This window comes from Agelaius tricolor, unplaced genomic scaffold (assembly GCF_023055355.1).
Source record: "Agelaius tricolor isolate 1412-34295 unplaced genomic scaffold, bAgeTri1.0.p SCAF_24, whole genome shotgun sequence".
NCBI lineage: Eukaryota > Metazoa > Chordata > Aves > Passeriformes > Icteridae > Agelaius > Agelaius tricolor.
Window position 1 is genome coordinate 8,994,410 of NW_027269284.1, and position 24,875 is coordinate 9,019,284.

At 37.4% G+C, this 24,875-nt stretch overlaps 1 protein-coding gene across 6 annotated transcripts in view; it reads right to left on the reverse strand.

The window, feature by feature from the left end:
* The window catches only part of SORCS2 (sortilin related VPS10 domain containing receptor 2), a 536,289-nt gene that overhangs the window by 100,147 nt on the left and 411,267 nt on the right, over positions 1–24,875 (reverse strand). For all 6 annotated transcript variants that reach the window (XM_071447415.1, XM_071447414.1, XM_071447413.1 and 3 more), the window contains exons 4-5: positions 11,862–12,026; positions 7,075–7,148 (exon numbers count right to left, since the gene is read on the reverse strand). In XM_071447415.1, coding sequence (XP_071303516.1) covers positions 7,075–7,148; positions 11,862–12,026 — 239 coding nt within the window. The remainder of the gene's footprint in view (positions 1–7,074; positions 7,149–11,861; positions 12,027–24,875) is intronic.

Here is a 24,875-nt window from a genome sequence, read left to right on the forward strand (position 1 = left end):
GAACTCTTCTGTCTTATAAAGCACAGATGCAATGGACCCTGATAATCTGACAGCTTCTTCCTTCTTGGTTGACCTTTTAGAATAAATTCTAATATTTTTTTCCTCCAAATACAACAAGCATTTTCTTATAAACTATCTGTTTTTTCTCAGTTTCAGTAGTGGTTACTTTTGGTTTGGTTAAAATTCCCCCACTCTTCTCAGGGTACTTTGCAATAAAAATGTTCTCACCTCAGCGGTCTGGGACCACTTGTTTGTTTAGTAGTTTTACTTAGGTAAACTCAGGGCTTTCTGGGTAACTTTTTAATGTTTTACATTCAACTGCTGAGTTTTCCAATGAAATTCAGACTAACTTTCAGATCAGACACGTCTTCCTCTAGGAAAAGAAACATTTCTTGACCAAGTGTACGTGTGGGATAAAGCAAGTGCAACACACCAACACTTCAGATCACATAACAGGGTGGTTACAACACTTCAGAATTAAAATATTCCAACTTGACTGCAGGGTGGTGTAAATAAAAGTAGCCTCAATATGCCTCTTTCCTTCCCTGTGAACATAAACTCCCATTATCTCCCTTGTGCTTGTCTGACACCATGTTGAGCCTCTTGGGAAAAATAGTTCTGCAAAATGTAATTTTAGAAAAATTTTTTGAGGGATTAGTTTTCTTATGCATATGAGTTTTTTGCACTTTATAGAAGTTCTCCTGAAAGATTAGCTAGTGTATGACCTAGTTCTTCATAATTTTTGCATTAGTGCTTCACCAGGTAATTTCACTGACCTGAACTGCATTATATCAGCATGAAAATAGTGCAAAGGAGGTGACTGCAAAGCTCTTTGTGTTTGTCTTAGTATGTTTATAAATGTATATTTCATGATACAACCATTAGATATTTTGTAGTTTTAAATAACTATACTGAAATTCTAAGAATTTAGAATTTTAATAGAAGTTAAAAGTTTAATGAGAGACTTTTGGTATTATTTTAATAAAATCTTTTATTTTATATAGCTATCTCTCTTTTTCCCTAGATGCCCCAATATTTTCTTCCTCTAGTTCAGTGCAGCATTGGGCAAACACCAATAGTCACCTGAACTTTCACAGTTATGTCATATTCATTATTATTATTATCATGAATACCATGATTCAGTTAATTACCACTGGCATGTAATAGTACACATCTCAAAATGTGAATCATAAGCATCAGTCCCTTCTATGATAATTATTATTCAATTTTACTTCAAGCAGGAAACCTTTTGTTTCCAGTAGTCCAGGTCATTATGAAGGGCAGCAATTGTCTGCAAACACTAATCCAGTAGAGTCTGCTCTGGACAAATGTCTTCCCTACCTCCAGTGGATCCCTTCATTGTTAAACATTTGATGCAGTTCATTTGGATGAATATTAATGAAGAGATAACTTCAAATAGGACATCTGAAAACAAAACCAAATCCAGACAAACATGCCTGCTGATGTGCAGGAGCCTCCAATCAAAGGCCATCTGAAAACTTGCTGGGTTCCTTAATCTGCCCCTCTCATAATCTTGGAATATAAAGTTTATCCAAAAAGTAACATGTTCCCCATTGATACTGACTGATTTTTAGCAATTGGCTTAAGGGCACTGCTGTGCTTAGAAAACAGATCAAAATTATACAAATGCTTTCACTAAGTAGTTTAAAATGGCATTGACTCTTGGCAAGCTGGTTACTCAGGAAGACAAAACTATGATTTTATTCATACAACCTAAAAATCCATCTGCTTATGACTGATTTGTGTTCCAGGCTTTGCTGTCTTCCCATCCACTTTAAAAGACACACCTTTAATGTTTCAGTCAATGCTTTACACAGCCAGATTGTTCTCTTATTGTTTATTTCCTATAATTTATTTCCCAATGCCTAAATGCTTTTTAACAGCAATGTTTTTCCTGCCATGTTTGTCCAAACAGAAGAGCTACCATGGTTTTTCCCTGCCTAGGGTTCACCTTGGCTGGCCACAAGGTGCTCACAAGCTATTCTCTCACTGCCCCATCTTGGCAGGACAGAGAGAGAAAATATAATGAAAAGTTAAAGAGTGGAGATAAAGACAGGGAGCTCACTCACAAATTAGTGTCACAGGTGAAACAGACTTGACTTGGGGAAGAGTAATTTAATTTATTGCTAATGAATAACAGGGTAGAATAATGGCTCACCTTGGCCTTCACCACAGGCTGCAGGGGTGTCTCTGCCCTGGCACCTGGAGCATCTCTTCCCCCTCTTTCTGCACTGACCTTGGTGTCTGCAGGGCTGTTCCTCTCACATATTCTCACACCTGTTGTGCACTTTTTACCCTTTCTTTAATCTCTTATCACAGAGGCACCACCAGCATCACCCCAGGCTCAGTCTGGCCAGTAGAGGTTTTCCTTGGAGCTGGCTGGAACTGGCTCGGTCTGACACGAGGGCAGCTCCTGATCTCATCCCACAGAAGCCCTGAACACTCCTGCTACCACACCTTGCCACATGGACCAGCCACACACTTCATTACACAGAAACAGAAACAAAACCTTTTTCAAGTGATTAAGTCAAATAATAAAAAATTCAATGACAAAGGCTTAGTGAAATCCTCTTTGCATTTCTCTCCTTGAGGACATAACATAGCTGACATCCTCTCTTTCACCTGACACTTGAATAGCCAGGCACCCACTACATTTGACATAAATGGGTACAGCTGTGACTGAGTATCTGCATGGAATTTCATGATGAGAACAGAACTTTGTTCCCAGAGAACAACTGCTTCATCAAAATTAACTCATCATTTTTTTTCTTTTTATGTTCTTACCTCCCAGAAAATGGAAGACCTGTAGCTAAAAATAAGAACAACAGATGCCCATAGCATAGGATCCAAATATCCAAGTGAGTCAAGGATAAAGAATTCCTAAGGCTCTAGATAATCATAAAAGAAATGTGTTGAGCCCAATTCTCTGGTAATTACCAATTCCTTTCTTGCCATCCCAGGGTATATTTGTGCTGGTGTAGACAGCTGATTCACAATCCATTCTTTGCTAATGTATTACTAAGACCTATTTTGAGAAATCAAAAGGATTTCTCAATGCTGCATAAGCCTTGGGGACTGAGAAGAATAGCAGCAGACCTAGAGGAATTCCAAACTCCACTACTCTTTCTTCTTCTCAAGGATTACCACATAATGCATCACTTTTTAAAATGGGCTTCTTACACAAAAGCAGTTATAAACCATCTAATGGGTAGGTGTTTGATTTTTGGCTGAGATAGTTCATATCTTGCATTCCATGCTACAAATGCACCAAGAACTGAAAAAAAGCACTTATAAAGGATGGGTGCTATAACATCTCCTAAATAGAAATCATCACACTGGGGCAAGTGCAATTTGTAGGCACAAGTAAAACTGGTCAAAACAAGTGAAATTTATTAATTTTACAGAAAAAAAGTGGCTCAAAATTAAAAAAATGGCTAATATTTATACAGAAAAAACCCTTATTTTCTATACGTTGATACAATTTTTTTTAATTACAGTGTGACAGTATTATTTGTTAGTTTCAAATCTGGCTTTCATGCTTTTGCTTTATAGGTCTTTGGTTTTAGAATAGGGTAGAATGAACTATTTCAGTTGGAAGGTATCTACAAGAACCCTCCAGTCTCACTGCCTGACCTATTTAACACTGACCAAAATTTAAAGCAAGTGGTTGATGGCATTGCCCAAATGCCTCTTAAACACTGACAGGCCTGGGGTATCAGCCAGCTCTCTGGTAAACCTCCTTTGCCTCCTAAAATGCTAGGAGAGACCAGCTCTTATGAAGGCTTAGCCAGCTTTCTCTTCCAAAAGGATAAATGAATCAAATAGGAAAATCAGCTAGGATGGTGTAAGAAAAGATCACACTGTATCACAGAAGAAAATATTTTGTGGTCCTAAATTAGAGAGGGTTGTGTACACTTTCTACTGATGCCAATAATATTTTCATTAGTTCTACCATCCTGAAAGATCAAATTCCACACATAAAATCTAAAAACATATTTAAGGAAGGATCAAGAACAAGAAAGCAAATAAACCCTTGAAGATGATATTAATATATTGCTCATAAATCTCTAATATGTATCTGAACATAAATATTTAGAATACTCAGTCTCGACTGACCTTCCCTTAATATAAATACATAACACATTCTATCAAATTAACTGTATTTAGATTTTAATTTCTTTTTGAAAACAAAAATAAAAGCCTATTCAGGAAATGCATGAAGATCTGGCTGCTTCTGGAGGCACAGAAAAAATGGTTTCTACAAAGCACAGGAAAATATTATGACTGATAATATTTGTAGTTACCAGACTGAAATAAAAATCTTAGGCTATATGATTAAACTCAGTGGCAAAGATCAAATTGAAATCAAAGAGGAAACATCTGCTAAAGATCTGCCCAGTGAAATGTTCTTGGCACAGCCAGCCACGATCAGCAAGAGACATGCCCTCATTTATCATGAGATGTACAATTAGTTTGGCACAATATTTTTAACACATCAGATGTACACTGACAGGAAAACAACACTAGACTTGTCCCCACAGTGAAGCTACTACAAAGCCCAATTCTTACATCTGTTGAAAATTACACAAACACTTGTTTCTATCTATCACTCAGATAATTTGGGTGACAAAGGCCATAAAATACTGGAAAGTCTCACATGACAGACAAACTCCCACTGGAAAGCCATCATGTCCAACTCTCCACTCACAGCTCACTCTTTATAGATTGCAAATTTCCATATGAAATGGAAGTAAAATATAGATCTTTATTTTATATAAGTTTATGAGAAGGATAATTTGGTAGTGCTGCACTGAACATCTGCTTCCAAACCCTTGTTATTGCTGGCTGATACAGTTCTTGAGAGGAATCATTCTGGTGATACAGAAAAGAGGGAAACAACCCCCTAGAAAATATTTCTACTGGTTATAAATGTACAGAATCTTCAAATTTATAATTCTTATTTGTGAGGAATGTGACATTTATGAACAACCATGACTTTGAAGTACTACATTGGAGTTATTCCTATCAAATGATATAAGGAAACATAGGGATTCTGAAACACAGCAAAATACAGACTTTAATATTAAACATGCCCTTGTAGGCCTTGATCCTTACATACAGAAAACAGTGACAAATTATTTGGGTCGGAGCAAAACTGAGACACATTTCAGTGGCTTTCTGTATTTTTCATTATTTAAGTATCAGATGAGCATAAACTCCAATAAAAAAAAGTCTGTGAGAGAGAGGCTCCCACTCTTATTTCTCACCTGTTAGTGACTTGGATGGTTTCCAGACTTCATGCATTTTAAAATATTTTTATTAAAGATATAACCACATGCCCTCATGATTTACATCCTATATAATCTCGCTGGGGAAGAATTGGTTATAACACAGATATGACATTTCTGACATACAGTGCTACTTAAAAACAATTATACCTTTCCACAGGGTACTTAAAAGACCTGCAAAGTGTATGGCCTATGAAACTCCATCTGCTGTGCAGAAATAAGCTGTTCAATAGCTGTCCAAATCTATACTTTGCAGGAGCAAGTAAGCAGAAAGCGTCTGCTCAACTCAACTGTTTCAGCAGATGAAGCTGAGGCAAACTGCAATAAATCAGATGAATGTTCTACAACCCAACTATAGGCTACTTATATAAAATTATGGGCAGTAAGTAGGTTGCAGATTGAAAATGAGGCACTTGGAAGTGTGAAAAACCTTGTGTGTGTTGTGCCCAGGGCTGATGAGACCAACAGGGCAGCAGGGCAGGCTGGGTCTTGTGCTCTCAGCTCTTTCAGACAGGGTTTGAACTGTCCCTGTGTCCCTGCCCCAGCCTCAACCTTCCCCCTGCCTGGCTTCAGCAGCAGCAGCAGCAGCAGCAGCACACCCTAGGCTCACCAAATTATGCTTTGGCAGTGGCCATGTATCTGCAGGCACCATAACAACTCTGTGTGCTTTGTAATCAGTTTGTGCAGGTTTTGTTCTGTTGCTTTGTTTTATCCTGAGTATGGCCAGGATGAGTCTTTATTTAAACACAAGTTATTTATTTAAACAACTACAAGAAAAACTGGGAGGGTCACAGACAAAACCAAGATCAGGCATCTATTGCAATACTGTCAATGCCTCCAGCACACCACTAAATTACCACCAAAAGCCAGATATGTTTCCACAGACATATGGAAAATTATACTTTGCACAACTGACAAGGATCAGAGTCCAGTTAGAAGTTAAGAGCCATTTAGGGAACACAAGTGTTTAATGTAGTATGACTTAAACCTGTAATAAAAAAATACATACTTACACACCAAAATTAAATGTGAAAGGTGAGAGTGTGAAACTGACCAATTTAAAAAATAAAATTAATTAAAACGTTATCAAAAAGTTAATTTTGGTTTTAAAGAACCTATACCATTTTCAAAATAGTTTTATTTGTTAAAATAAGGACAAATAACAAATAACAAATAACTTTTCAAACATTTTGTCAACCTGTTTAAATCACTCCTTAGATACTTTGTGAGACACATATACAATGTGAGATACGTGCACAATACTTGAGATGCAAATTAAATAATTAGATATATATGTTCTCAATAAAGTCACATTTTCACCAGTTTCCTAACTGGTGAAATCATACCCACTAACTGGAATCATATATACACTTGCACTTTCCAAGTGCATGTATGATTCCAGTTAGTAGGTATGATCCAGCCTCTCTTAAAAAATTTATAGATCTTTCTCTGCAAAAAAGACTCCTCTCCTTTCTAAAGATAATTTCACCAATAAAATGGAGAGCAATTTCATTCAACATTGCAGCTTTCTTTAAATCTTGGGCTCCATAGATCCAGACCTATACCCCTTGCATGTGCTGATACTCAGTATGACCCCTGGCAAGAGTATGGCTTTGCAATAGAGGATACAGAAACATTGCCATCATCTGCAAAGGATGCCAAGACTCACACCATCCCCATCCATACTTCTGTAAACATCTTCTTGGATTAGAATGAAATGCTTTTGCTGCTCATTCTATTATTTCAAAAATAACAGACTTCTTACCAAAAAAAATGATCTTTAGAAACTCGTTCCTGCAGAAGATTCCATTTTTTCCCCAAGTCAATAGATACATAAATCTAGAAAAGGAGAAAAGAAGGTGAAAAATTAGTTTATAGGAAACTGATAATACTGTACATCTTCAAAGACAGGCCCTATATCACTATTAGAAAGACAGATCGTACACAAATTTAATGAAAAAAATGAAACAAACACAAAAACACATTACCAGGAGCTCAGTACCTTGTTTTCCAGAGTAACTGCCTTTCATAGAGAAACTATTTTAAAAAATCATCTATAATAAAGAAAATGCAGCAACAATGACTTTTTGTTTACTGTGAAAACACAATTCATTTAGGGTCAGATTTTTTTTTTACCTCAGCATGGTTACACAAGAGGGATGGTAAAAGGGCACTTCTTCCCATTCATTGACCAAAGATGCACAAATGTTTCTTTTATGCTTCAAGCCTTAATGCCATCAAAACTACTTAAGCTAGGAAGTCAGTGGATTTAAAACTCTGCTAAAATAGGACTGAAATATATTACAGAAATGCTTAAGAGATTTGATGGGAGATGGACTTATGGGCTTGCTCCACAGACACTAATTTATAACCCATGAGAAGTGGTCCTTCAGCACAGAGGCACAAAATGGCCTGGAGGAGAAGGATTCCAGCTCCACCTTTTCCATAAACAGTTCCCCTATGGCAAAAAACCCAAATGCTAATGACATGGATGGATATCAAAAGTGCCAATGAAAGATGTTTTCCCCCAGAATAATGTGGGATCTAAAATAGCTCTTAACAAATCTCCTTCCTTTAGCATTTGCCTTCAAAATGTGTTTCCTCAAGTTAAAATAGGAAGTTTCTATCAGACTTCTAAAAAGACAGATTTAAAGCCCCCTGCTGCCTGCATGCATTTCTTATTTGATCCAATTTACATAAGATGGGTTTTCTCTTGATATCCCTAATAAGGAGGATAAAAAGGCAAGGAAAACTGTTCTTCTCTGATGTAGAATTCACCAATTCAGTAACTGAGTGTTCTGGGGGAAAGTATCTTAATAGGAGTAGTCAGGAATGCTTATGTTTTAAAATGATAGGTTCAATGACAAAAGATAAAAAGCCCCCACAGCTCTGTATTATGTTCTATTATAGAAAAACAGCAATATTAATATGTAAAGATAAAGGCTGAGGTAAAGCAGCATAAACTCTGTGGGTAAATCTACTGAAGTTTGAATTAGAGATAGAATTTCCCAGTCACTCTGCAATTCACAAAAACTGGGCTTCCTTCCATTGCACACTTGATTAAAGTAGACAGACCACAGAGTAGGAAACTACAACGAGGACTCAGGCTGCTTATTGACCCAGTCAATGCAGAGAAAAATGATTGGGGATAAAAATTCTTCATCCTCAGATCTAAATGATGGGGCTGCAGAGCCAGGATCCTGATTTGCCTGCTAAATTTTTGCTATTAATTTTATGTGGCTTAGGATTTGCTGCAGCCAGGGTGTTTTATAGCATCCTGCTCTGAGCCACCTCCCTGGGGGGTTGGATGTGGCTGTGAATGAGCTGGACTGGACTGAGCAGGGTGAAGAACCTGAGCTGCTTACATCTTCAAACACCTGTGACTGCAGGCATTGCAGAGAAGATAACCATTGGGTTTACCATTTTTCTAAACAGTCCTGCTCACTGAGTAACCTCCCTCAGGGGACTGCTTAAATCTGGAGAGATGATCATTTAATACACTATCCCAACCCTGTTGTCTGAGCTGCAAAGAAAGCCAAGAATTCAGATGTTCCCAGCAAGAGGGAAGAGAACTGTTTAGGATAAGGGACAACACTGGCACATGAACAAAGGGATGTATTTTTGTCATCAGTGAATTTCAGCAGAAAATGAAAGATTCTTGCTCTTTGAACAGAGACACCTGTACAAGAGAAGCCAAAGGCCAAACCAAATCCACCCCCACTTCCCCAAACCCAAACTCACACACACATTTAAGATCAAAGTCTGGGAGCTTATGAGTGAACAGTTTGGCTTTCTGCAGAGGGAAGAAGCCCCTGCAATCTCACTGTTAGGGAGAGTAAAGTAAGACTAATAAGGCATATTCACACTCAAATGAAATTTTAACTGACACAGTATATGAAATATATAAAAAATAACATGGAGATAAAAAATAACTTACGTACACATTGAACTTCCTGCAATAAAAAATCCAAGTGATCCATATGTATTTTTTTTTCAACAGGCACTTGTGATAAAACTCTTAAATGAGATTAGATAGGATGTGAAAACAGTTATTTTATTAGACAGCTAAAATCTCTGGCTGAAGCAAACAGATCTAATAGGTCTTATAATTTTGCCTATGCTCACTTGTTCAATAAATGTGCGGAGAAGCATTTTAAAAAATATTGAAAATATTTTTCTGTTTTGCCATTACTTCATCCTTTCTGCTTCCAAATGAAAAATTAAATCTACTGCATCCTTGACAATTTTTGAAAAAAAATCTAGAAGCATTTATGTAGGCTCAGCAAATAGATGATTGTTATTCATTATAACTGAGGGGTTGCCAGAAAAAGAGTGTATAGATTTGAGTCAGTAAATGGATTAATCCAACCACATTGACTGGATTTGCATTCATTTATGATGTCAGCTAGAGGCTAGAGATTTATTTAAACAGAATCTAGGGTTCTGAATGAAAGAACAACACATATTTTGCAATATGAAATAAGCCCTAAATCGAATCAAAAGTTGTGAAAAAGGCCAAGATGCTCCAGTAGACAAAGAAGCCTTGCTGACTGCTATTTATGAAGGACCTGATTCCTTGCATTCCTTGCATTCCTTGCAGTCTCTTACAAAGTGCCTTTGTAAGGAATTATTTGAGTAACAGAAGCTAATTGTTTCTCCAGTTTAGAGTTTTAGATTGCATTACATTCTGATACTACTTTTTTTTAGGGAAGGTAAAGTTACTTAACTCAAAAACCTAGAGTGTACTGACTCCTCAGGGCAATTTCAGATCAACACTATCTCTCACGATCATTGATTTTAGTACAGTGACCTTTTCTTGTGTCAAGTTGCAATTTTGATTTTCAACTCCTTCTCTGCAAACATCACTTTATCTTCCTCTCCCTTCTAGACCAAATAGATCAGATTTCATACAAAACATAAGCAGGTTACTGACCCAGTTATAGTCAAAGGCATCCTTCATTCCTACACATCCAAGGTAAAGATGTAGGACTTGTCAAGGAAGTCTTTATGGTTGACTCCTTTTTGTGTCATTGATAGCCTGAGAAAGTCCATCAGATTACCTAACCCTTCCAGCTATTCCTGCAGAACTATTCCTTGCTGAATAATTTTTATAGTTTCTTTTTTTTTTTTTTTTGGTCCAGTCACATTTTAAGCATGGCAAATAGCATCACCCTTTTGGGAGATTCTCCAATTATAAAATGCCTGAAAAGCTTCCTAACATGCTTAATTGATCAAAACACAAACCAACTGCTTCACTTTGTACTTCTATCTCCTGCTCTCTTGTGATAAATACTTTTACCCTCTTGTTGTGGGCTGGACAACTTGTTAATACACTTTGGACTCTTACATTTCATGATTCTGCCACTCTGTAAGTATAAAAAATTCAATAATTATATCTACTGTCAGGAACAAAAGTCAAACTTTAAAAATATTTTCATAACAAAGGTTTTCATTGATATTTTCATAACAAAGGCTTTTCGTTACTTCAGGCTTCCCTGATGCATTTTATTTACATAACACGCATTCAAATTATTTGTAATTGTGTTAGGATTTCAAACCAAAGCTAAATAAAATATTTTGTTTAATTTGTGACTTAGCTTGGTTTGCTATGTTTTTTATTCTAGTTCTACCCTAATTTGCAAACCCCTGTAAAAATGAATTGGTTTGGGGTCAACTGTTAACTTATATATTTAAAAACATGTCCAAAAGGGTGACTTGGTACAACATCACTGGAACCAGCGCAGTATTTGCCTGCAGTATGTGCAACTTCTTTACTAATCTCACTACCTAAACAATCACTTTCTTTGAGGTATGATGAGGGTCAAATGGGCTGGAGTTTACCAATTTAAGTTTAAAACAGGAGTTTTGGTAGAGGTGAGTCAAGGCTGGAATGAGAGTGAGTTTACAGCTGCAGTTTTGGCACTGTGAAAGAGAGATGAGCTACACACTTAGAGATGGTGTGCACACTCACCAGTGCTTAGCCCACCCCACCCAGAAAATTGACTCCACAGTTTAAGCACAAGAAATCTGAAAGAGGGTAAAAATTTATAAACATGAACAGCTCCTGAATCTGAAAGTGGTATAAAGCCACTACAAGGGAGATAATTATTGTACATTTCTACAGAGTCACTGATTCCACAAATCTTATTCTTCTTAGTGAGTGTGCAGTTTGTTTTGTATGAGTTTATTTTATATCCTGTGAACAGCCTTTGGGGACAATATTTCAACTTCATTAACTTGCTACTGTACTATAAATTGTTTATGGTCACTTTTCAGGGAGGGGCATGTTTCATTATTATTTAACTATTATGCAGAAGGATAAATATTCCCAATATCAATACCAACTGAAAATGCCAGGATTGAAACTACTATAACCACAAAGATTTGGACATCAATAAAATAAATATTTAAATAAATCTCAAAACCACTATATGATTCCCTTCTGGGCAATTGTTATTTCATAAAACCCAACACTAAGCAGCATATCAGAATTACTTTATTTAATAGAGCAATTCCTAAATTTCAAAGAAATTCTGTATCTTCAAGCCTTACCTTGCCTTCCTTGGTATAAGCAAGTACTTTATCTTCTTCTTTGGGGTGAAAAAGGAGAGTTTCCACAAAGAAAGCAATGGGTTGTTTCTGGAAAGTGGCTCCTTCATCCGTGCTTATGAAAAGGCTTTGGTCACGGTCATTATGGGAAGAACTTACAAGAATTATCTAAAAGACAAAAACAACAAGAAACCTTCAGAAGCCTGATTTCTCTGTAACAGGGAACAGAGCCTTATTTTCTTTGTGTTAATGTCAGATTTTGTACACACCTTATCTTACATTGCAAAATTCTGCTGACAAGAAACTCAAATCACCTAAGATAAAAAGATTGCAAGGTTTTATTAATCTTCCCTGACCAAACTTGTGAATGTTACATTCTATGACTTCTCTTGGAATCCACACCAAACTGGTTATGCTTCTCATCTCTGCTCAGAATGACTGCCTTGGGTTTTGGTGCTTGTACAAGGTTCATGAGGCCACATGATAAAATCTCCAGACTAATGAAAAAAAAAAGATACTACTAGTAATGACTTATTTAAATACGTCCATATAAATACATCTTTTTATTTAGTGAGGCTACTAAATGTAAGAGCAATCATTGCCATAGCAGAAGAATGACTGAGGAGAAATAACTTCTTTATAATATCTCTCCATTGTTTCATCATTCTCCTCTTCCTGACAAATTTTGAATAAAAAGGCAATTCACTTTGATGCAGAAGAATATGCAACAAATTATCTGCATTTCCTTCTCAGGTCCAAACAATGCCTTGGCTCAAGATAATATCTTGAGCTGTTTCCTTGTGTGATCTTTATGGAACAAAGAAATTCTCCCCACATAATTTAGTTACAATTTCACTCATTTCAGCTTCTTCACCTTTTGCTACAACATCATGGTCAATGTGAGGATCCATTTTGATTGTTTTTCCAGATCAAAAAAGTCCAGTTGGCATTCAAAAATCTGCCTTTATCAACTGATAGCCTGCAAACAAACTGGATTTTCAAAGTCCAACTGGGCTCTCTCTAGCTCATACTTCAAAAACAATTTTAAAAAATCCTTAACTCAAAATGTATTTAGAATATTCAGCAAATGGTGCAGAAAACACCACAGAATACTGATCACTGTGATACAGTGACTGTAAATTGCTTACAGAGATAAATGGCAATGATTTATGCAAACAGAATCACAATAATGTGAATACAGAGAAGGAAAGAGATTAACAAAACCAGTACAGTTTTAATGTAGTCACTTTTTTAGAGCAGAGCTGAAGTTAAAATTTTGAAACTTCTAATGAATTATACAGATACGACAGCTGGGCTGAGCTTTTACTGCAATTGGTCTTGGGGGGAAAACTATAAATTCAACATTTACAGATGCTCCAATTTGACAAGTAACTTAAGCATGTGCACTTTTCCTTGAGGCACATACACAGTTGCACTAATTTCAAGGGCTTTCATATACCTCAAATAGGGCACTTATTGAAGTACATTGTTCAACAAGAGAGACAACTGCAGATACTTCAGGGTTCGTGGTCCAGTGCTGAAATCCCACACTAAAGCACATATTAAGGCAAATCTATTCCATTAGCTGAGTGACTAGGTCAGTAAGAAGAGCAAAATAATAACCCATTACATTGTAAAATCTTGTAATTTTTAATGATATAATTTACCCAAGAGAAAGAAAATGACATTTTTATTGGAAAGTCTCTGTAAATGACACCTTCACAAATGCCTTCTCTTATTTCTATTGTATCCAATGGCTTTCTGTCTCTTGGGCTTTTTGTCCCTTCAGTGTCTGTTTAATTCATTACTATCTACACTCCACCAGTAGCTGCTGGTGGCCTAGATACAACATTCAGAGATTCTTGTGACACACTCATTTATTAGGTTTTCTGCAGCAGGCATGGCATGAACCTGAAATTGAATGTGGCTGGCATGTGCTGCCCTGTCCCTGTGCCTGCATCTCAAGGGGGAGGGAAGAAGTGTTTGTGCCAAGCACAGACATCTGTACTTTCTTGCCAGACTCCTGTCTGTGACTTAGGCTTAAAATATCTATTTTCTCTTGGAAATAAATAAATTCAAACTACTTTCCTGCTGAGTGAGGTACACAGTGCTCATTCCTGTTGGTTCGTGACCAGAACATAGAGAGAAGGACCTGCTCCCCAGAAAAGGCATGAACTGCACTAGACCAGAACAGTAATCTCTGGACCACAGAAATACTGGCTTGCCTTTTTTTCTTTCTGACCCTATAAATCTTACACTTCCAAAGATATAAAAATTATGGCTTCAAAATAATAAAGGACTGAGATTCATAAAGTAGCGAGTGGTTTTCACTGTTAATGAGGCTTAAATATAGGTATGGCCAAGTTTCATAATGTGGACTCAACAGCACTGAAATCATAGGAAAAATGCTTGTTATAATGTAATGCAAACACACTGTGATATTTGCTAATGCTGTCCTTCAGAAAATATTATGTATCTTTTAGAGTTAAATCTGTTTTTAAAAATAGCCTAAAGATTGTAGACTTGCAAGCATATATAGCAGGGTTGCTAACTATTCTTTTATTCACACACATCATAATTCATTTAAATCAATATTTTTGAATTTCACTCAGTGCTGTGATTTATATTTCCATAGTTTAAAGTGATCATTATGTGTCAGACATACAGATTTCCTCCCACAGCTAACACACCGGGTGCTCAGACTTGCCTGCTGGCTAACACCAGTTATTTAGGAAAAAGCTCCAGAGTAAATATTGTATCCACATTAGATGCTTTCCATAGCAAGTTTTATTTACTTTGTAAGTGGAACAAGTAGCAAAACCCTCCTGCAAGCAGCTGATGAAGGGATGCATCTGGGACATACTGTCTGGAGAGCCAACTAGCAGTGATGGCTTTACCTCAAAATAAACTTCTTCCTTGAATAACTGTGCATTTAAAAACCAGAACAGATTTTAAGCACAGATAAATTTGAGCTCCTTATAAACATTTTCCATATCATTTCTCACTCCTGTGAGATTTTTTTTTTTTTCAATTGTAGCATTATATTTATGTTGTTTATCTCAAACATCAGTACGTAATTTCCATCCAGCTAAATAAACCACAATAACATGTGTATACATTCAGGTCTTATGTAAGTCTACAACTGCCAGTAGCTACACAGAAGTAAAAAAATATATTTCAAGGAGATAAACAGCCCTATGGATTGTAAAGACAAAGAGTAAAAATAATATCTGTTATAGATGAACAAAGGGAAAAGGAAAAAAATCCAATAAAAAAGAAAAATACCACACCATGCCAATATAGGAATTCAACCATTCCAAAACTAAATAAAAGCCGCGCTTTTCCTCATTACAGGAAAAGTCAGTGAGGCAGGAGTTAACAGAAAAACCAAACAAATCTGAAAATAACATAATTAAATCCATTTGTTTAATCTCTCTTTCAAGACTGATTGGCCAATATGCCTGTCTAACCATTCCTACTATGAGTGGAATCACAATCTGAGCCCCAAAGAATGAAAAGATTCTGATGGCTTAGGCTACAGTTCTTTGCATATCAGACTTTTTCTTTCACTGTTACCATGAAGATTTGGAATAATCATAGTGATTACTTGGGAGTCTTAACTGTAGATTTGGCAGCAATTCAGAGCTATGCTGCAATTTCAAGTGGCAATAAACAGAGGATATTAACATGCATCATTTGCACTGTGTCTGAAATATAACCCCCCTCCCCTCAGTTTACGTCCAATCAAAATTTAAACTCAAGACAAATTTGATCTTAATCAGCACTTTCTCTAAAACGAGGCAATTTTCTAACATATTACAATTGTGCTGTCTCTTTCAACTGTAGCAACTGATCTTAATTTTAATTGTAGCTTTTATTTTCCTTTCTATTTCCCTCATATTACAAAGGCAAAAAATAAAAAAGTAAAAATGCCCATGATTAATAAATTTTTACAGTCACAGCATCTGAATTGCTATAGGACACTTCTGCAGTGAGTGGTGAGAGATGAGACACTATTTTTTAATTCTAGAATCCTCCAGCAGGTCAGAAATCAAGACATTCCTCAGTGCTCCATGCTGACCCTGAAGGAAGAAACCTCCTTTGGGCAGAGGAAGAAATGAAACAAATATAGAGACTCTTCATTTAAGCACACAGCAGACATGCTCTGAGAAGCCAAGCATGGCCAGAAAGAACCTATCCTTTCTCAGCCATCCCCAGCAGGCTGAACTCCCACTGGACATAGAGGATTCATCTCTGGAGATACAATCCTAAAGAATGCTGGACCCACCCACTCCAGGGAAAAACCCTCAATGATGTGAACATATAAGCCATCCCCACTGAGGTCAAACAATTTCATAGAACACTTCCAGAGAGGGCTCATCAACAACTACTCTGAACAATATTCTTGCCAGCACCTCACCACCCTCACAGTAAAGAACTTCTCCCTAATATCCAGTCTAAATCTGCCCTCCCTCACCTTAAAGCCAGGAAGAACATGCAGTGCTAATGCCTAGGTGAAGGTGCTTAGCCAAACTGGAGACAAGGCTGCTGAGCACAGGGCATCACCATTGACACTATCACAGACACCTCTGTGCCTGCACAGCTCTGATGGGAAATGGCCTTTGTGCCAGCAGTGCCAATCTCAGGGCAGTACTCACAGAGCTTCACAGCACTGCAGTCACAAACTCAACATTTTTAAGACTAATTAACTCATCTATTTGTCTTGGGTTTATAATTTGTGTTATTCATGTGTTATTAGATACACCTGGCTGAGAGGGAGATTACTAAAGCTTCTGGTCCCACTTGTAAATGAGATGTGGCTTCTCAGGCAGCATTCATAGAACACACAAAGTGGACTCCAAAGGGTTATGATTTTTATTTTGGATGGTATGAGAGACCTGATAACTCAAGAGTGTCTAAGTGAGAGTGAAATATAGTCCCTTTACTCTCAGAGTGATGAAAAACAATACCTAAAAAATCAGACCAAGGTCATTCCAAGCAGAGAGTAAAATGAAATGTCTCCCAGATAGCAGTTTAATCTTGTAGATTTTCCCAGGAAGATGCATTACAAAATCACTCCACACAAATGTTAAGTTATAAGTGGATCTAATAAGTCTGCTTCTGTGTCCAACTGAATTGGGTGGAATACATATAGAAAGGAATTTACAGACACCCCAGAACAGTATTTTACTTTTCATATTAAGCATTCACAACTTCCTCTAGAACTGTTACTTTCCCTTGAAGAGTCCCTTTTAAGATGTCACACAGAAGCATTTCAAAACAGCAACTGGTCTCTAGGAGAAACACCATAAGGGAGGGGAAAATGGGAATATTAAGGATGATTCCTGAGAATTATTTGCTACACTAATCACATAATCTCTGGACACAATCAAAGCCCATCTGAAGCTATCCTGGTGGAGCTAATGGAAAGCATGTATCACAGTTTCTTCTCCCCTGGGTTGTGGTCAGCTCATTAATCATCTGGAATATCACAACAGAAGGTGCAATATTTTTTTGTCTCGTATCAGCAACTTATTAGGCACTTTAGGATGTGGAATGAATATTTAGAGGTCAGGATCTTAAAATAGGCTGGTTAGCAACTGGAGCAGTTGGTAATGTATGACATACTGAAGAAGGAGTGAATATCAGAGTTAGAACCTTAATAGAAAAATGTGTTCAGAGGAACTGGACAGACCACAGTTGGCTTACACTGCACCTAAGCAAGCCTGAAATAATATAATCAGGTCATAAAAGAAAATAGTTTTGAAATAGTTGGCTTTCCTTTAGGAAAGAAATCAAGTTTGAGGGTGCTTACATATCATAATAATGAATGCCTGCAGAGAACCAGCTATGGCTGTTCTGACTGGTATTGATGAACAGACTGAAATTTCTGCCCTGTTGGCAACCTGTATCTAACTAAATCAGCCAGATCTTTGCAACTAAATACCTCAAAGGGGCTGATGATGCCAAGTCTCTAGGGAATACCAATTACAACTCAGTTCATCAGTCTCTTTACTTAGAAAAGGGGAGGGATACACAAGCTGATCCCAGCCCTCCACAGGAACAAACCTCATGCATCTATAACCTGCTAGAACCAAAACATCATTGCCACTTGACTACCATGACAGTGCAAATTTTCTTGAGAAATGCTCCCTTCAAAAACATTTCAGAGCAGTACCTCATCCTTCCAGCCTGAGAATTCAAAAAAAAGTGGCACGCATTAAGCAAATTAGGAATTTTTGCAATATACTGAGAATATGCCAAAGGTCACAGTAAAAACAGAAGAGTCCTTTGATCTTCTTGCAAAGTCCAATGTCAGCCTGGCTATTGCTAATTCTTCAGCAAAAATGATCATTTGATATATCCCTTGTAGATTCCTACATCCAAAGTGGGCAAAACTTAATGTTGAGATGCTTTGAGGGGTGGTCCCCATATAGGTTTGTTCACATATTCAAAAGTTTGGGTTTAAATTGATGCACTCCAGTGTACCAAGAACTAAATCAGATGGTCTTTTCCAGTATGCTGTAAATCAGCAGTTTGAGAGGGAAATAGCACTAGGAAAGGCATAGCACCAATTCTTGTCACAGCAGGGGAATGTTCCCTAACCTGGTTTTATATTGCCTATGAAACAAAAACATTTTTTGTGTCTAAGAGGTAAAAAAAGAAAAAAAAAAGAAAAAAGAAAGAAGAAGAAGGAAAAAAAAGTAGTATTAAAACCAGAGATGGGCAAGTTTAACTCTTTCCCACTAATATTTCCACAAACATTAGTATTTACTGGAAAAAACAGGCACACACTGACCTTTTTAGCTTAGGCATTCACAGATTAATCTAATTCCAGAGCTTATTTTGTAGACCTCCAACTAAACTGCAAATATTTTCTTCCTCAACACATCACAGAGCAAAAAAATATAAAACAATGCTTTCCAAACAGGATAATGGATGCATAACAAATGACTGCAGTATGTGATTTGATCTAAATTAATGAAGAAACAGTTCAAACAGTTCCTAGCTACCAACCATTAATTTGTCAACAGCAAAATCTGCACTAAGCTCAAAGAGAAATTACATGGATGGTAATTAGTGACGGGGAGAAAACATGAAGGAAAAAAGGCAGTTGTGGTGGCTAAAATGATCACTGATATAGGATTGATCAGGACCTCATCATCTTCTGTAATAGATAAACACATTTCTGTCTTAAAAATACTAAAGGTATTCCTTTTGGTCCTCTACTATGAATCTCAGCTCTGTTATAAGACTGTATAAGAATTTTCTGGGAAGACTACAAAAGTGAACTCTCAAAACATTGCTCTGGGGTATCTCACTTTGCACAATTTTTCCTCTCCAATCCCAAATACTCATCAGGTGTTTTCACAGGCAAAGGCCGTCCTATAATGCACCCAAGACATCCCCAGCATTAACTGAGGCATCAACTTCCAGCACATCTATTCCTCTCTCTCCCAGTTTTACAGAGCATTTCTTATGGAGATCAAGGTAATTGATAACTCTGCCAGAAGTTATGAAGAATAAGTAGCATTTTCCAAACTTGTAGGTAATAAATGTGTGTGTGTGAGTGTGAATATACACATTTGCAAACACAAACAAGGTCAAGGAACCAGATGGGCCACCTCCAAAGCTGCTGAAGCTGCTGACTCCAATCACTGAGAGCTTTGAAAGGCTCAGTGACTGGGAGTTCCTGAAGACTGGAAAACAATAAACATCATGCCTGTCTTAGCATCATCTGCAAAGTGCTTCAGAAGGGTCTCACAGGTCTCACATGTATTTTGCTTTTGCCCATTTCCATACCTAAAGGGGTAGCTGGCACTAGGAAATGAGCTGGTAAAGTCTTTATCCTTCAGGAAGCTCCTGATTCCTTTTGAAAAGTGTAGACACTAGCCTGGATGGGTATAGTTAAAGATTGAACAGGTCTTCTCCCCTACACCAGGAGGGAAAACACAAACCTGGGGGAAAGAGCTGCTCTGAGCAAGTCTTTTGTACTTAAGTCACACCAGATTATGTGGGTTTGAAGGAGAAAATGGGAGACGGAAAAAATGGAGAGGAGCAGAGGCAATGCTGGAAAAACAGTAATTATTTTTCACTTGAATTTGGCCATACCTCCATTATGTAGGCTACAAAGCTTAATTATAAAAGCTCTTGCTATTGAAATATTTCCCCTTATCTTTGATATCCAGTCCAAATGGACTGGAAAAAAAACCCTTGAAAAGCAGAAAGAAAATGTCTTTTAAAGTAATTTTTGGTCCCATTAGGGTGAATCTCATTAATAGAAAAGGGACTTCACTGAAGAATAGAGCTTTTATATTCAGAAGCATACAGTACTGCTGTGCCTGATTGTAGCAGCACTGCAGATAATAAACCTTTCTCCACTGGGGCTTAGATTTTTTGCAGTTGTAAAATACCCATTTGATATTGAGGTAGGATTTCAGTAAATACACATACCTGGTACCTGTTGTCCTCGTTTTCTCTGGGTGTACTTGGGTGGTGGTGACTGGTGCTTTTGGAAGAGGATGTTTAAAATATTTTTTCTATTGAAAAGCATATTTTTTTTCATAACTGAAATGTATTGCTGAAAACTTACATCAGATTTACAAGTATGATTCCTAGGGCCCATGAGGGACTTGAGGGGAGAGAACAGCTCCCTCTGGGGATGCTCCACCTTATGTGCATGGTTAGAAAATATTTGTTGGGGCAGAGATACTGTCTTTGTTCATTAGTTGTTAGAGCACTCATGTGTGGGATTGCAGGAACAAGTCCTGGCCTCACCCCTGTTGAATGCTACTATTACTAAACCTTAGGCAATTCTGTACATATTCTCACACATATGAGAGGGACATCACCCAAACCAACTCAGAAATAGAAATAACATGCTCTTGCTCATTTGCTACATTGGAAAAATTTAGGGGCAAGTGTTATTGTTTCTATCTTTGTCCCTGAGAATGTTATTTTGACTCTTTTCCACTAGATTTTAATGAGTAGTTTAAAAGTGAATACAGACATTAATAAATGAATGAACAAATATTTCTACTAATACCCTTTTCTCATTTTACTAACATTTAATCCTCCTTAAAAGCTTGTAATTAAAACAGGCATTTGTTTGCTTGTTATTTTGTTTGGTTTTAACATAATATTTTACTGGAAATGGAAAGTTGAGGGGCTTGGCTCCTAGCAGTGTGTTTAGAGACAGGGAACAGTAAGGAAGATTTCAGGAGCTTTCTCTCCTCCCAAGAACATTGCTAGAGATTCAGCTACAAATTATAACTGATATGGAAAAAGAAAATCCAGGCAATATTGTTCTTTTCCTTTCTAAGACAAGCAACTACACAGAGCTCTAAAAACATGACACCAAGGTTAGTCTTGGAGTTACAATTCTGATCCCAGTCAGATAGAATTCTGCAAAGTGACCATTTTGCAGACCCTGGGACTGATGCCATCTTAAAGCAGAATCCAAACAAAACATCAGCCTTATCACTGCTTTTGCCCTTACAAGATTTTTGCAGTGGTTCTTGAGGCTGTAACATGAATGTCTTATGAGACTTTGCATTTATCACAGTTTCTCTATATCTCCCATCAATACCAACAAGATGTGAGTAAAAATAAGTGTCCTTTGAGTGCTGTTAAAAGATGGGTGCCTGCAGTGTGTGGAAGGTAACTTCCCAACAGAGCTGATGAGGGACACAACTAGGGAACACAACTAGGGAACATGCCCTGCTGGACCTCCTGTTTAGGAACAGGGACACTGCTGTGGTCACAAAAATTATAAGTTTGCTGCTCTTGGAGAAGCATTTATGGCATTTGGAAGAAGGTCCTCCTGATGAAGGGAGAAAAGTGGAAGGGCCAAAGCCCAGCAAGAATTTAACCTGCCCAATGCCATTTAAAAAAAAAAAAGTTTTGGTGGCCTTTCTTGCGTGTTTTGGGTTGCAGTTTTTTGCTATTTTGTTTGGGACTTTTTTGTTGTGATTGTTGGGTTTTTTTCCTGTTGGCATTAGCCCTGTAAATGACACTGTACTTACTTATTTTTATAAAGTCCTTGCCAGTATAACTGTCCAACACATCTTGTTCTTCACCTCTTATGCTTTAAGCCACTGCAGCCTGGGACTACAGCTAGACATTGATAAAAAATGCAAGAATACTTACAGACTTTTTTATTGATTGCATTTGAGACAATGCTCCTAAAAACTTGTGAGCACCATCAAATCACCATAATACAACACAACTAACTGGGTGGAGGCCAATGTGAGCAAGCCATAAAGGATGAGACATAAAAAATGAAACACTGGGATATATAAAGAGCCTCTTTCACATAATTAAAGTTAATTAAAAACTCCCAGTATAATCTATATCCAGAAAAAATGGCCTTTTGTCATTTCTTCAAGTGAGTTCCCTGAGAGAAGCACTCATCTGAGACTGCAGTCCATTCCAGAAAAGTAAATAGAAATCACAAAATAATCAACAGCCTGTCCCAAGGGGCAAACTAATTTACCAACAGTTCTTGATAATTTATTGCAAGTTAAACAGTTCAGTGACATGCAGGAGAAAAAAGGGGAGAAAAAAACTTATTTATTCTCTTGCCTGACAGTGTCTCACAACCAAATCTATCTTCCTACATCAGCTTGTTCCTTGGCATTTCTTTGAGAGAATTGATAAGTGGACAAGAAAAAGTTTGTAGAGAAATAAACTATAACTTATTTACTGTTACTGAAAATAAAAGGGCTTATAGAACTCAAAAGGTATCAAAGATGGCATGTTTACAAAAAAAAAAAACAAAAACAAAAACACAAAAAACCCCTCAACCTTCCCCCAAAAACCAAGAGAAAAGATAAGCCTCATTCAAGAAGCAAGATTGCCCAGGGGGATGGCTAGTTTTCCCAAATTGCCTGCAAACACACCTTCGTGATCTGTGAAATAATTTGCCTTGGATGACTAAACAATATATTGTATGTTTATACAAAGGATCCTAATAAAAATGTTTCAGGAAAAATTACGAAAATTAAAATGACCAAAATTTCTCAGAGTTTTAACTGTATAAATCCATGTGGTGATTTGGCATGCAGAAATAACACTGATGCTAGCATTCATAAACAAAGCAGCAAGAAGACCCCACCATCTAAAATGTGCTCAGCATGCCTGTAATCCCAGCTAGGTTTTCAAAGGGCTTCAGCACATCCATTTTTCTGTCAGCCTGATTACAAGTTGCCCAGGGCAAGATTCTCTCCCTGTTTCCCATCTGGACAGTGGTGAGCTCAATCATACCTCTGCCTGTAGGTGCAATAATGATAAAAGTAAACAAATACAGCTGCAAAAACCACACTGGTCACACCCAGTGCTGAGAGCAGCTGAGTGTTTTTTGAAGCAATTTTTTTTTTTAAACTTCAAATGAGAACTTGGTGATTTTTAAAGAAACAATAATTATTTATGGCATATTAATTCAAATGAGCTACACACTGTCCTCATTTCCTCTGTCATATTCAGAAAGCAGATCCACTAATTTCATTCACTGTACTAGTGTGTGATTTGCAAACTGCTCAGCATCAGAAATTCCCAACTGCAGCATCGCTTATGCTTTCCACAATTTTTAGAGAATTTAAATCTACGCCTACAGAGAAGCCTGGGTCTGCTTAGCCTCCTATTCTGAGCATCTTTTGCAAGGTTTATCACTAGGAAGAGTTTTCAGTATCCCCAAGCTACAAATGACTTTCCAAAGAGCCATGGCTGTGGGTGTTAATGAAAGGCTCGCTGTGATCTGGGCTCTTGGAGTAGCTGCAGACAAGGAGAAAGAGAGCAAAAGAGAACAACACAGGTTCATGCCCCAAGAACCTGAAGTGGCACCATGCTAACAGACAATAATCACTGCAAGCAATTGAGAAGCTGAACTGTTCCCCTGGAAAACATGCTGTGACAGAGAAATGTCAGATTGCCAACAGCTAGTTGAAACAGGATGAAACAAGAAGCTGAAGTTATGTTTTTGGAGTGGCCTATATAATTTCTGCAGAATGCTAAATTCTTGCAAACTCTCAACAACAAAATACCCAACCTGTCAAACCTCAGCTAAGATGTGTTCATCTGGTTGCCATCTCTCTCTCTCAGTGACATTGAGGACTGTCAGGTCCCTCTGCTGAGCAGGGCACAGGATTCTACAGAAATCCAACCAGCTGGGGCAGCTACAGCATGATGCCAGTGCTTTTCTAGTACAAAACAATTGTTTACTTCTTTCTTTTCCACATTCAAATTTACGGTGAATGTATGTATTTAGTCTTTCAGTTTTGAGAATTCAATTTGTGAATTCAGATTTAGGCCATAGATTCTTACAGAGCATGGAACCTACATCTACTGCAGAAAGATTCTTTGCAGGGAACTGGGACCATAAGGTTCAATGTAGTGCAGATTTGTTTCCAGTAAAGGATTGTTGTACAATAAAGTAACTTCCCACTGGAAAAAAAAAGTCTGTCTTATATTGAGACACTTTTCAGAAACAGGCAAAAGCTAAACTCTGCAGCCCAGCCCCCTGTTCACACTATAACTTATTAACCACAAGTTGGTTATCTGTGGTTTCTACCAGTAAAATGAACAGTCTTTACATGTCTGCAGAGCTTGGGAAACATTCATGAGACACAGATCATTATTTCAAGTTTGTATTGTCGCTAGTGTTCAAGATTTACCATGTTCAAGCTGGGAATTTATATATTTTGCTCCCCCAACCCCCAGGTACATCTTTTGATTTCCCTCCATTATTCATGTCTAAGTGAAACTGCAAGTTGACAAACAGTTATTGAAGGAGAAGGAGCAGTGTAGGTTATAGGTAATTTAAATATGCATCTCCATCAAAAGTTGCAGTTGAAGGGATTTGTTCCTGCTCTGTATCTTTAGAAAAGGAGCAGTTAAAAGGCCTGCCCTGGGCCTCCCAGGGAAGCACTGATTGTCTCTAGTTCCCATTATGTAGCTCAATAGCAATGGGGGATCCTGTGATACTCTAACTTCCCATGAAAAATGGTTTGGCTTTATGTC